This window comes from Carya illinoinensis, chromosome 9 (genome assembly GCF_018687715.1).
Source record: "Carya illinoinensis cultivar Pawnee chromosome 9, C.illinoinensisPawnee_v1, whole genome shotgun sequence".
NCBI classification, from domain to species: domain Eukaryota; kingdom Viridiplantae; phylum Streptophyta; class Magnoliopsida; order Fagales; family Juglandaceae; genus Carya; species Carya illinoinensis.
This window is the reverse complement of record NC_056760.1, coordinates 21,279,282-21,292,103: the sequence shown is the minus strand read 5'-3', so window position 1 is coordinate 21,292,103 and position 12,822 is coordinate 21,279,282. Positions and strand designations below refer to the sequence as shown.

The 12,822-nt window shown below is 39.1% G+C and overlaps 1 protein-coding gene across 3 annotated transcripts in view; it reads left to right on the top strand.

Moving 5' to 3' along the window:
* The window catches only part of LOC122277377 (vacuolar protein sorting-associated protein 54, chloroplastic), a 33,379-nt gene extending 22,199 nt beyond the window's left edge, over positions 1 to 11,180 (top strand). For 2 of the 3 annotated variants that reach the window (XM_043087342.1, XM_043087343.1), the window contains exons 14-18: positions 1,448 to 1,689; positions 8,703 to 8,770; positions 9,041 to 9,121; positions 9,256 to 9,519; positions 10,849 to 11,180. In XM_043087342.1, the coding sequence (XP_042943276.1) occupies positions 1,448 to 1,689; positions 8,703 to 8,770; positions 9,041 to 9,121; positions 9,256 to 9,394 (530 nt within the window). In that variant the 3' untranslated portion in view covers positions 9,395 to 9,519; positions 10,849 to 11,180. Of the gene's footprint in view, positions 1 to 1,447; positions 1,690 to 8,702; positions 8,771 to 9,040; positions 9,122 to 9,255; positions 9,520 to 10,848 lie in introns of those variants that run through there. The other variant, XM_043087344.1, reaches the window with a different exon arrangement.
* The last annotated feature ends 1,642 nt before the right edge of the window (positions 11,181 to 12,822 follow it).

Below are 12,822 nucleotides of genomic sequence, written 5' to 3'. Positions count from 1 at the left end.
GCAAAATCCTACCAAGACACTGTAGCGGAGCTGACTTCCAATATTATTTTTGTGTTCTATAGGTCCTCATAGGTCCTTATATTCCCTGTTTAATTCCACATACAACTGTTTATATCATAACTTGTAAATGAAGAAATATAATTATTTTCAAGGAGAGTTTTAGGGTGGGCAAGTCTGCCTACATTGTGTAACCCAATATAATCATCTGATGAAAGCTGAAAGCAACATATGTAGTGGGCAAAAACCAGGCATACAAGAATCCCTCTTAAATGCCCATATATATTGAGTATGAATTGTTACCAATAAAAGATATATATATATATATATATATCAAGTACGGATGGTGTTTCTTGGGTAATGCCTCTGAGGGTGGTTGATTTACTCGCTTGTTGGAAGGATATTCACGGTTGTTCTCAGGTGGCAGCAGCATGGAAGATGATACCGTTGTGTATTATGTGGTGCATTTGGTCGGAAAGGAACGCACGGTGTTTTGATGATAGGAAGCGTACTTTGGTGGAACTTCAGAATTTTTTCTTACAAACATTATTGCTCTGGTTTTCAGCCATTGTGCTTAATGGGACTAATGTTCATGACTTCTTTTCTTTAACTTAGCACTCTTAGAATGTACGTAGGCATTTCTTCTGTATACTTCCTGTGTACATAGGCTTTACCTACTTTCATTCACTTCAATAAAATTTACTTCTTACTTATAAAAATATATATATATATATATATCAAGTAGGGATGGCTTTCTTGCCATATTTTATAGGTGCTCTTTCTACTTATCAAAAAAATATCCTATAGGTGCTCTTTCTATGTTTTGATAGTCATTTTGTGTTTTGCGTATTATTTCTTGCGTATTATTATATTAATGATTGAGAACAGAATCTTATTAGATCGAGAGAACTTGGGATGGTGCAGAATTCTATTAATATATAGATCAAGAAAACCACTATTAATGACCGCCAAAATGTTACCATCATAGTCACGTACAGCTAATGATCTGCCTAGGTCAAATTGGCAGGTGAAGAGCATATAGGTGTGAGAGACTAACCTTTCTGGACTTGTAACGTTAATGTCATAAAACTTTCTTCTGTGAGATAAAAATGTTTACACAAGAAATTAGATTTTCCAAAACAAACTCTTAGCTCTATGTCTAGTGAATCATGATGAAGTTTGACGTTATGTATTCTGAATGATGTGGCTTAGTTTGTGGCATTCCTATTTAATTTTATTTTCAATCATGAGACAAAACCTTGTGGGTGCTCTTTGGTTGTTTGTCGATATGCTACCTTTGACTTAAATGTTTTGATTTATCCTTGGCTATTGTTGGTTTTAGGACCTTTTCCTTTGATAAACATATTGATTGTGAAAATTTCATTGTTTGTACCAACGGTGTTTGGAAGAATTTCACTAGTTAATGACTATTTTATTTGTCTGGACTAAGATATCAGGAGGATTCTTTTTCTGAAAGTACCAGAGACACGGAAAGCATTGTTGGTGTCAGAGATTGACCGAGTTGCTCAGGATTTCAAAGTTCACCGAGATGAAATACATACAAAACTTGTTCAGATAATGAGAGAAAGGTTATTGGTTCATTTGCGTGGCTTGCCTCAAATTGTTGAGAGCTGGAATAGACCTGAAGATTCGGACCCACAGCCCAGTCAATTTGCCCGTGCCCTTACCAAGGTAACTTTCTCTGCTAGGATTTTTGCATTTATGACTTGAACTTGAGGAGAACCAAATTTGGCAACATTATTATTATTATTATTATTATTATTATTTTGATAAGTAAGAAGATATTTTATTGATATTGAAATAGGCATTGCCCAAGTACATAGGAAGTATACATGTGATTACACCTACTTAGAAACTAGAAACGGATACAAGGAAGTCATGAAAGTGGAGACCATTAAAGTCTATAACAATGGCCCACATAAATAAAGTCTTCCAGAAAAAAACTCTTAGGCCTTCTTTGGTTACACAGATGAGATGAAATGGGATAAAAGTTGAAAATTGAATAAAATATTGTTAGAATATAATTTTTTAATATTATTTTTGTTTTAGAATTTTAAAAAATTAAATTGTTTATTATATTTTGTGTGGAATGAGTCTAAGCCGTGTGTTTTGAGGCAAGATGGAGGGGGCCTCAGTTTGAGTGGAATGGACTAGGGCAAGCCCAGTGGGCTCAGTAATGGGAAGGGGTGGGCCTTCGGCCAAGGTGACGAAGAAACAGCCCACAGTTGGAGATGGAAACAGCTTGAAGATCCAGGCCCATCGGTGAGTGGGCCCAAGCCGTCGTCGCCAATGAGGCCTCAGGTGACCTCGCCGCTGCTCGTCGTCTCATCAGATGATGCCACGGCGCTGGCGGTGCCTTCAACCGAGAATGGAGATAGCTCTTGGTGCATTCCCGATGACACAACTAGCTCAAGGTTATCGGAACTTGCACAGAAAGGTGCGACCGAGGTCACCGGCGCTTCCTCGATGTTAATGCAAAGGTCTTGTGAGGCTGGCTTAGGTTTAGGCACAAATCATTCCCTCAGCTTTGCACACTCTATTGGAGAAAGTTGCAAAACCAAGTGGCGAGCCCATTTTCACGTATGGGTTGCTGGTTTATGCACATCCCATGCCGATGGTCACCAGTGACTCTTCAGGCTTCACTCAGATAGTGGCTCTGGTGCTGGAAGCGGAAGAGGGAATTTTCGAGGCACGGGAAGTAAAAAAAAACCGCGCTCTCTCTGGTTTTGTTAGAGGAAGGGGAGGTGATTGAGCTTGTATTAGAGGGGGACATCAACAAGGAGATGTGGTTGTTGGAATTGGAAGGGGGGCCAGATGTTTTGGAGGAGGCTTGAGTTGAGGGATCATACTATGAATTGTGACCAGCGGGGCTGAGGGTAATAAGGATGAGATGGATAGCCCTATCCCGCCACGTACTCTCTCTCCAAAGCTGGTGTACAATTTTTCTTCGGACTGGGTGCTAAAAGAAGTTGATAAACTTCATGAGTGTGTGGGGATATCGTGTCCTGTGTTTGAAGATCAGTTCAAGACCCTTCTAATTGCGATAGAGGCAAGGAGAACTACAGTTCTGAAATCAGCAGTGAAACAAGACCGAGAGTTGAAATGCCTAAAGAGTTCTATTAACTACGATAACAAGGAAGGAAGTGTGGGGAGGAAGAGGTTGAAGGGAAGGGGCCATCGTCTTTTATTAATGCCTAAAATCCTTTCTTGGAATGTAAGGGGGATCAATGATGTAAATAAGCACCTTTGCATTAGATCTCTTCTCCGTATCTGGAAGGTTGACATTGTTTGCCTTCAAGAGACCAAGTTGTGTGGTATTGATAAAAACATAATTCGTAGTCTGTGGGGCTGCTCCTTTGTGGGGTGGTGTTATTTAGTTTCATTGGGGGCTTTGGGGGGTGTGCTGGTTATGTGGGATAAGCAAGTGGTGGAGATGGTTGAGAAATGTATCGGGTTGTTTTCAATGGCTGTATCTTTTAAAAACATTGAGGGTGGGTGGACATGGGCTCTAGCGAGTGGGTATGGGCCCAATGTGTTTAGAGAGAGAAGCTTTTTGTGGGAGGAATTGGCGGGTCTACATTCCGATTGGGATTTACCATGGCTTTTTTATGGAAATTATAATATTGTTCAGTTCTCTAGTGAAAGGGAGGGGGCATCTTCGTCAACATGTGCAATGGAAGCTTTTTCAGAGCTAATTTTTTACTTGAATCTTGTGGACCTTCCGTTGCAAGGGGGGGCTATACTTGGTCCAATAGGCGAGGAGCGTCACGGCTGGATAGATTTCTAGTCTCTTCTTCTTGGGAGACGCATTTCCCGGATCTATGCCAGAAAAGGTTGTCGCGTCTATGTTCCTATCATTTCCCAATTTTGCTTGATTGTGTTGGCATTCATGGGGGTAGGTGTTCCTTCAAATTTGAGAATATGTGGCTGGAGGTTGAAGGATTCGTGGAGAAGGTAAGGGCTTGGTGGGATGGTTATTCTTATCCTAGCTTCATAGTGACGGGTAAACTTAAAGCCCTTAAGCCCGATGTAAAAAAGTGGAATGAAGAAGTTTTTGGACATACAGAAGTGCAGAAAAATATCCTTTGGGAAGAGTTGCATGCTTTGGAAGAGGGGAAGTTAATGAGGATTCTTTGTAAGGAAGAATGTGGTGGTGACCGAAATTGAGAAAGTCTTCTTGATGGAAAAAATATCTTGGAGGCAAAAATCAAGGGCGCTTTGGCTGAAGGAGGGGGATAAATGCACCAAGTTCTTTCACAAGGTGGCTAATTCACATAGGCGCAACAATGCTATTGAAGTCCTCCATTCAGGCTCACGTGTTACATTCTCCCGAAGAAAATCAAAGACCATACAGTGCAGTATTTTGAGGATCTCCTTGCTGAAAAAGTAGAATGGGACCCCATACTTGATGGTTTAATTTTTGACCAGCTGGATTCAGAGGTAGCTGATTGGTTGGAGAGGCTGTTTGATGAAGAGGAGGTGCATCTAGTGGTGAAAGGTATGTGTAAAGATAAAGCCCCGTGCCCGGATGGTTTTTCTATGGCTGTCTTTCAAGAGTGTTGGGGTATGGTGAAGGAGGAAGTGATGCAGATTTTTCATGCTAGCCATAAGTTTGAGAAGTCACTAAATGCTACCGTCATTGCTCTCATCCTGAAGATAGTTGATGCCTATGATTTGAAAGACTTCTGGTCCATCAGTTTGGTAGGTGGGATTTATAAAATCATTTCTAAGGTGTTAGCTAATCGCATGTGCTTGGTGATGGACAATCTCATATCCAAACCTCAAAATGCTTTTGTTCAAGGCCGGCAAATTTTGGATTCAGTTTTGATAGCAAACGAGTGTTTGGACAGCTGGTTAAGAGAAGGCATCCTGGGGTTCCTTTGCAAGCTAGACATGGACAAGGCTTATGACCATGTGTGTTGAGACTTTCTCTTCTATATGTTTAGAAGATGTGGTTTTGGAGATAGGTGGTGTGAATGGATTAGACATTGTGTATCAACCGCTCGGTTTTCAGTGTTAGTTAATGGAAGATCATGTTTTTTTCAGACTTCTAGGGGTTTGAGACAAGGAGACCCGCTATCCGCTTTCCTTTTTGTTATTGTGATGGGGGCTTTGAGTCACATTGTGGAGGCTGCCGTAAGGGGGGGAATTTATTGCTGGTTTTTCAGTGGGTAGCAATAGTAGTGTTAGTTCTATTTCTCACTTATTTTTTGCAGATGATACCCTGATTCTATGTGATGCTGTTAGTGGCCAGATTTGAGCCCTAAGGGCAGTTTTGTTGTGCTTTGAAGTTTTTCGGGACTCAAGGTGAACTTGGGGAAGTCGGAGTTGGTTCCGGTGGGGGATGTGAGTAATATAGCCTCTTTAGCGGAGTTATTGGGTTGTAAAATTGCCTCCCTTCCTATAAAATACTTAGGACTGCCTTTGGGGGCGTCATACAAAGCTAAAAGTATTTGGGATGGAGTGGTAGAGAAGATTGAGAAAAGATTATTGGGTTGGAAGCGGTTATACTTATCTGAAGATGGGAGATTAACTCTCATTAAAAGCACCCTTTCCAATTTCCCCACCACTATCTTCTCTATTCTCATTACTGGTGGGGGTGGCAAACCGGATAGAGAAGTTGTTTAGAGCTTTCCTGTGGGGGGGCATGGGGGAGGAATTCAAATTTCACCTTGTGAGTTGGCAAAGGGTGAACTGTCCGATTGCGAATGGGGGGTTAGGGGTGCGAAATTTGCGTGTGTTCAACAAGGCACTATTAGGGAAGTGGCTGTGGAGGATATATGTGTAAAAAGAGTGGGGAATCGATAGATCACTTGCTTTCACATTGTGAGGTGGCTAGGGAGTTATGGGCTGGAATCCTTAGTAGAGCCGGGCTGTGTTGGGTTATGCCTAGGAGTGTGGTGGAGCTACTTGCGTGCTGGAATAGGCCTCACAATATTGCTTAATTGACAGCAGTGTGGCGGATGATACCTTTGTGCTTAATGTGGTGTTTGTGGTCAGAAAGGAATGATAGGTGCTTTAACGATAAGGAGAGTGGAGTGGGGGAAATCTGGAATTTTTTTGTATTCTCTCTTTTTGAATGGTTTTCTGCTATTGTCTTGAAGGGCGGGAATGTTCATGAGTTTTTATTTTCTTTACAGCTTACTAGAATGTAACTAGGTGTCTCACTTTGTATATTTCCTGTGTACTTGGGCATTGCCTAGTCTCTTTCTATTCAATAAAGATTACTACTTAACAAAAAATTGTGTGGGAGTTTGAGAAAATTATAATGATTATATGAAATGAGATCAGATAGTTTGATTTGTGTAGCCAAACCAGGCCTTAAACTCTTCCATAGTTTGATTTGTGTAGCCAAACCAGGCCTTAAACTCTTCCAAAGAGCGCTCTCGATGCTCAAAATTCCGGTCTTTCCTTTCCCTCCAAATGTACCAAAGTAGACAAATGGGAGCCATTTTCCACACAGCTGCAATCTGGTGTATCCCCTTGATCCCTCTCCAATTAGCTAGTAGGTCAACTTCCCTCGGCGTAACGCATGCTAATCCCATTTTGCTGAAAAAATAATTCCATGAGGCGCCCTTGCAAACTCACTATGTAGAAGTAAATGATCGACTGTTTCGCCACTATTTTTGCACATGCAGCACCAATCAATAAGGATAAACCCACGTTTCCTTGGGTTCTAATGGGCAGGATCTTCCCTAAGAATGCAGTCCAAACAAAAAAAAGCAGCCTTGAGAGGTGCGTTACTCCTCCAAATGCTCTTCCAAGGAAAGTGATTACTAGCTGGAGCAGTGAGAACCTCATTGACAGGGAGTACAGAAAATTTTCCTTTGCTAGGAGACCAAACAAGCTTATCCACCACTGTATTACAATTTAAAGAATTCAACAAAGAGACCAACCTACCAATGATGTGCCTTCCTAATGAAACTGACATTCCACTGCTGTGAGCCATTAGTAATTTCCCTCGAATCTGCCACCAAAGCATCCTGTTCCCTTGCAATTCTGAAAATGGAGGCATAAGCATCCTTAAAAGCCGCGTCTCCGACCCAAACACCATGCCAAAAACTGATTCTATTTCCATCCCCCAATCTCAGCCTAGCGTGGCTAGAGAAGGACCCCCCAACCTCGATGTAGCCAACTTAATATAACCGATGGCATAACATATTTGTACTATAATAATTTCTAATGTGAAATGATCCATTGCCATGTTCATTTAGCGTGGGGAAGCTGTTCGTACACTTTGTTATGGCCAACTTTGGCAGTAAATGATCATTTTAAAAGACTTCAAGGGTGAAAGACAGAAAAAATCTCAAGCTACTTGTTATGCTTTGAACCTAGTCAGTGCATTCTAGCGCATGTCTGAACTTATCTTCTTCATTTGTGGCATGGGGATCTCTTCAATAATTTGGAGTGTATGACTATGGTTGTTCTTCATATTTAAACAGCTTTTGGATCAAGATCCTTTAGATTTCTTAAGGTAATCTACCAGTTGTTTTTATTTAAACCTCATAATCATTGCTTTCAAATTCAATGGTAGGACCTTTTGATGCTAAGATCTATCACTTCCAAATTCAAGAAAAGAGTATTATTTCTTTTGTTAAGTAAGAAAAGAGTATTATAAATTACCCTCAAGAATCTATAGGATGTTAATCCGGGTAAAAGATGAAATTAAGAAGTCAGCCTTCACATTCAGCTCTTTAGTAATATTTGGCCTTGCTATTTTGAAAGTTTTGTGATGACATTTCCTTGAGACAAACTGATTTTGTGCTAGTTGGATATATGCTTTTGTATTCTTTCTGTGTATTAGAGTTGCACCCCTTTGCGCCAACTTACATTACTTGCCAAAACAAAATGCTGGTTCAATCATATATGAAGCACTTGAAAGTACCGAAAGCTCAAAAATAGAATGTTGCATCCATAAAACCAAAATAAATGCAGAAATTTTTAAACCTACTCTATCCTTTATAATGCTAAGTTCCATGATTTGAGTGATCCCACTACCTGACCCTCCACTTCATTTTTATATGAGGTAGAATCATTTGAGCCCAAATGTCCTGGTATGCTCAGGCTTTTGCTGAAGAAATAGAGATTTCTAGAAGCTTGTTTTGTGCATATGTGCGTGATACTGAAGAGGGAGAATCAGCCATTATCAGTGTGTCCAGCCTCAATAGGACAAGGTCTTTTGATTCAAATTTTGCACCCAGCCCCCAGGAATCAACTTGGTGGTCATTATTTAGAATAGTGTGAAAACTTATCGCAGATGTGTGGGATCTCAGGCACATGAATTGAAATTTGTGAGCCCATATTTAACTTTGGACCTAAAGGGTGCTATGTTTTTAAATTGGATCTTGGGCATTGGCCAAAACTGATTTGTTGATCAGGAAGTAATGAGCACAAAATATTGATGGGTGACTTTTTCTGAGTTGAGTTTGCTTGCCCAGCTAGATTTCTCCTGTGAAACAAAGTACCAATTATCTGAGGTTGATTTAAGATGGTTGGCTTCTGTATATATTCTTGGAGTCTTTCTCTCTCTCTCTGTCTCTCTTTTTTGGACGGGGGCGGGCGGGCCCCACCGGGGGGGGGGGGGGGGGGGGGGGGGGTGGTCATTATATGATAGACTATATATTTAGCTTGATCTAATTTTAGTGAATTGACTAGACTTGACTAGCTCTTCTTCTCACCCCCAGGAAGTTGGATTTCTTCAACGTGTTTTATCTCGGACTTTACACGAGGTAGATGTTCAAGTAATTTTCAGGTGAGGTTCATCATCATGTTAGTTTTTATTATAAACTTCTTATATTGCACATAACTGCAATACAATCTGCTATGTGAACTTCCTTTACTTTTTTTTCCTCCCTAATCTTTTAACTTGTAAGGAAAAATATGTCCTTTTAACTATCATGGAAAAAAGGAAAATAGATGACTTTTTATTTTTTTGATACAATTATTGAGGAGAACAGCATTAATATGCACAAATTCAATGCAATTCCTGCTACTGAACTACTTATTTTGTGTGCTATTTTAGGCAAGTGGTCATTATCTTTCATTCACAAATTTCAGAAGCATTTTCACGCTTAGAGATCCAGAGTCCACAAGCAAAGAATAGGTATGACCTTCTAACTTTTTTTTTTAGCATTAAATACTGTTCTGTTTAAATTTCAATGGGATCTGGCTTTGTCTCTAGACCAATATTTCTATTTTTTGAACTCTTTAACAAGATGGCCTTTTCTGTCTAACCAGACTGTATCTAGATGTTAAACACATTCTTGGGTGTATTCGGTCATTGCCTTCCGATGATTTGAGCAATTCTGGTACTCCAAACTGGGGGAAACTTGATGAATTTTTGGTGGAAAGATTTGGATCTGAAGCTGGCCAATAGATGTTATTGTAAGTAGCAAATTGATTGGTTTTCTGGTGAAGGCTACCAGATTTCAATGGACCGTTTGGGGTTGTCAGAACCAATTTTCAGACTACACATTTGCCTTGTACAATTACATTAATGAGGTAATAAGGCATTTACACTCTTTAGATGTTGCATGCATTTAATTTTCCATTTACAAAATATGTGTAATAGAAAAGAGATAACGCAAAAAGAGGGGAAAAAAAAATCATAGCTAAAATGTGAACCCATTCAAGTTCATATGGATCTATTAATGTTTATGCTCCCAAATGGATTAATGCCCTGCAGTATCTTAAACTTAAGAGAGGTTTATACTTCTGTTTGGTATTTTGTTTTCTTTTTTTGGATTTTCAGATATGAATTCTAGCACACATGATAGATTCTAGTCACAAACATTAACAGTGTCTATGACTGCCCTTTAGAAGTTGTCTGATAGATCAAGTTTATATTTTATTTTATTATATTGAATTTGTTTTGCTACCTTTTATAATCTGGTTGTTCCAAAATTGTCTGGAAAGATCCTTTTTCTATTTAATCCCGATACATAAAGCACTGATGTATGTAATCAATATTGCCCCGTTATAAATCATTAATTTATGACACGAACTTATAAAAAAATTTATGACACAAGCTGTAAATTTCTAACCCTACTATCAGAACATAGAAAATTAGACAGCACTCTGTAAAATACAGTGGACATGGAGAAAGCCTATGATAATGATGGATCAAATTCTGAAATGTTGTGAATTGACATTCCAATCTTAGATTCAGATTACAGTTTCTTATGATATCTTATGTTAGGGCTTGAAACATGTACTTTTGTCCTCCTAACAAATTTGTTTAGTTGTAATAATTATTTATGTCTTGAAGTAATATTTGCCTCTAAAATTAGATGGCTTCTAACCAAGTGATGTGGGTTATTATAGCTATATTTGCATTTGAGGATTGTGACACTCTCATTTCTTATCAATAGATCTTTTCCTTTTTCCTTTTGGTTTGAAGCAAACTTCACATTAGTTCAATGTTTCTGTTTTTGTATATTGCCAGGTCTTGGTTTTATGTTTTCTAAGGTTTTCATTGTTAGCATCATCTATAATTTGAATACCTGTAAGCTTTGTTATAGGTTTTTGGGTGTAGTCTTGGATTGGGAGCAGGTTTTTTATGCGAAATGTTGCTGTACATTTAAGTACTTCCGAGCACTTAGTTCTGAAGGTTTTCTCATCGCTTTTTTTGGTTACATATTGTATATGTCCTCCGTCGATGGGTTTATTGTGTCCTTTTGTGGAACAACAAAAGGAACAAGTAGGAACCTCATTTGTGCAAAGTATGCTTTGGGTAATTGATCTTTTTATATCTGTGCTACATAACCACTTAACTATTCTTGCCCAACATCATATTGAAGTCGGCTTGCTGATTGGAACTATTTTGTCCAGGTTTCAATTGCTTTAAGGTAGATTTATAAATTACTTTTTCCCATCCACATGTTGCGGCAGGAAGGGTCTTCTAAGCAGAAGTTTTGTAATGCTCACACTTCATATACAGTTTGTAATGATAGTTGTTTTGGGTATTTTTTTTTTTTAAAAAAATATGTTTTCATTCCCCTTGCTGTAGTTATTATGGGGTTAGATGGAACATAATTGATTTGTTGATTTAGTGAACAAGCAACAAAGGTTGTTCCGGCGGCTGAGTTATATATCTTTGTAACTTTACGCGCTTAGCTTACAGATACTGTTTTGAATCGTTGATTGGAATTTTTCCTTTCCGATGTTTTGATCCAAACTGTTACTGACCGACTAGGCAATGATGTTCATTCACTCTATTGAAAATTCATTAACTCTGTTGAAAATTGAATTGGTAAGGTTGTCGAGCAACTTTGTTAAGTGGCCGGCCCAAACTAGCCTGATTCCCGCTCTCAAGTCAAGGGGGAGAGAAAAGAGAGGCTTTTTGGGAATCTTTTTCATGTTAATTGTCGGTTGATCTTGACATTGATCACGCTCTTTTGAACTCCACAATAAGACTGCATGCTGGTCAAGGTAATTATGTCTTCTCTAATATTTAGTTGCTTTCTTAAGAACAGAGATAAAGAAGAAACCCGCTTCTACACTACATACAATATTCCATTCCATCCCCGAGCCAATTCCCCCCTTTTCTATAATTTACTGACCCTATGGATTCCCAGAACCACAAAAGTCTCATTGGTCTTTTACTAGACTCAATCAATTTAGAGCTAGCTAGAGTTCAATCTGTAGAGCAGACGACTTTGCCTCACCTGAAGAAGAATAGCCCCTGCAATTGGTAAACCAAAAGACAAAACGGACACGCCCACAAATCATACTTTCATTCAATCAATCTCAGGCTCTCTCCTTTGATTAGTAACTGGTACGTCTTATTCAAACAATTTAGCAGTCGACTTCAACTCATGTACAAATTGCAATACAAAAATGTTTGGGATTTGTTACAGCCATAAAAAGATTTTACAAAAGTAAATTAAAAAATTGACATATTTTATATGTTATGTTAGACCGTTTTACAATAAAATTATTTTTATAATTTAACATATTACATCAATGTCAATTTATTTGTTTATTTTTGTGAAATTTCTTTGTGGTTAAAACATTTATACAAGTGCTTAATTGGCTTTGCTTGTCTCCCACTATTGTCATCGCAATAGATGTTCCAGCCTTAACCTCTACATATTCATCCAAGATAAAATGAAAACAATATGTTTTGACTGGGTGAGTTTAGTCATAGCCTGTACTCTATAGAAGCGGTGTGAATAGCCTTGACCTCAAGAATGGTGGAAATACTCATTGGAAGAGTCATCAAAGTAGAAGTAGATAAAGAGGGTCAAGGATGGGGTAGGTGTTTGAGAGTGCTAGTGGAGGTAAACATTACAAAACCTCTGTTACAAGGGAGATGGTTGCAAGTAGGGGAGAGGTAAATCTAGGCAGCTTTCAAATATGGAAGGCTGTTGAATTTTTGCTTCAGGTTTAGTGTCATTATGCACCAAGGAAGGGGATGCCATAACCAGAGGTTTCAATCGAACCAACCAGCCCAATATGGCCCTTGGTTTGTAGCCATTCCATCCAGAAGTTCAACTATGGCAACTAGGTCCTATGGGGGTAGTTTAGATTCAAGTAAACTAGACCCCAGAGGGTAACATCCAAGCATGGTGGGGAATGGTGGTGAGGCCAAAAAATGCAACGCTGTTCCAGTGGAGAGGGCAAAGATGCAATGTCAAGAGCCTCCTGGGGAGAGAGGCACGGTGGTGCAAGTCTCCATGAAAGTTGGTTCTACAAGGCCGCAATCTCAGGAAAAAGTCCAGAGTAGTAACCTGACAGGTGAGCTCCCACACTCTTTTATAGCGGACAAAAACCACATTTTATTCTTAGGAGAAACCTATAAGT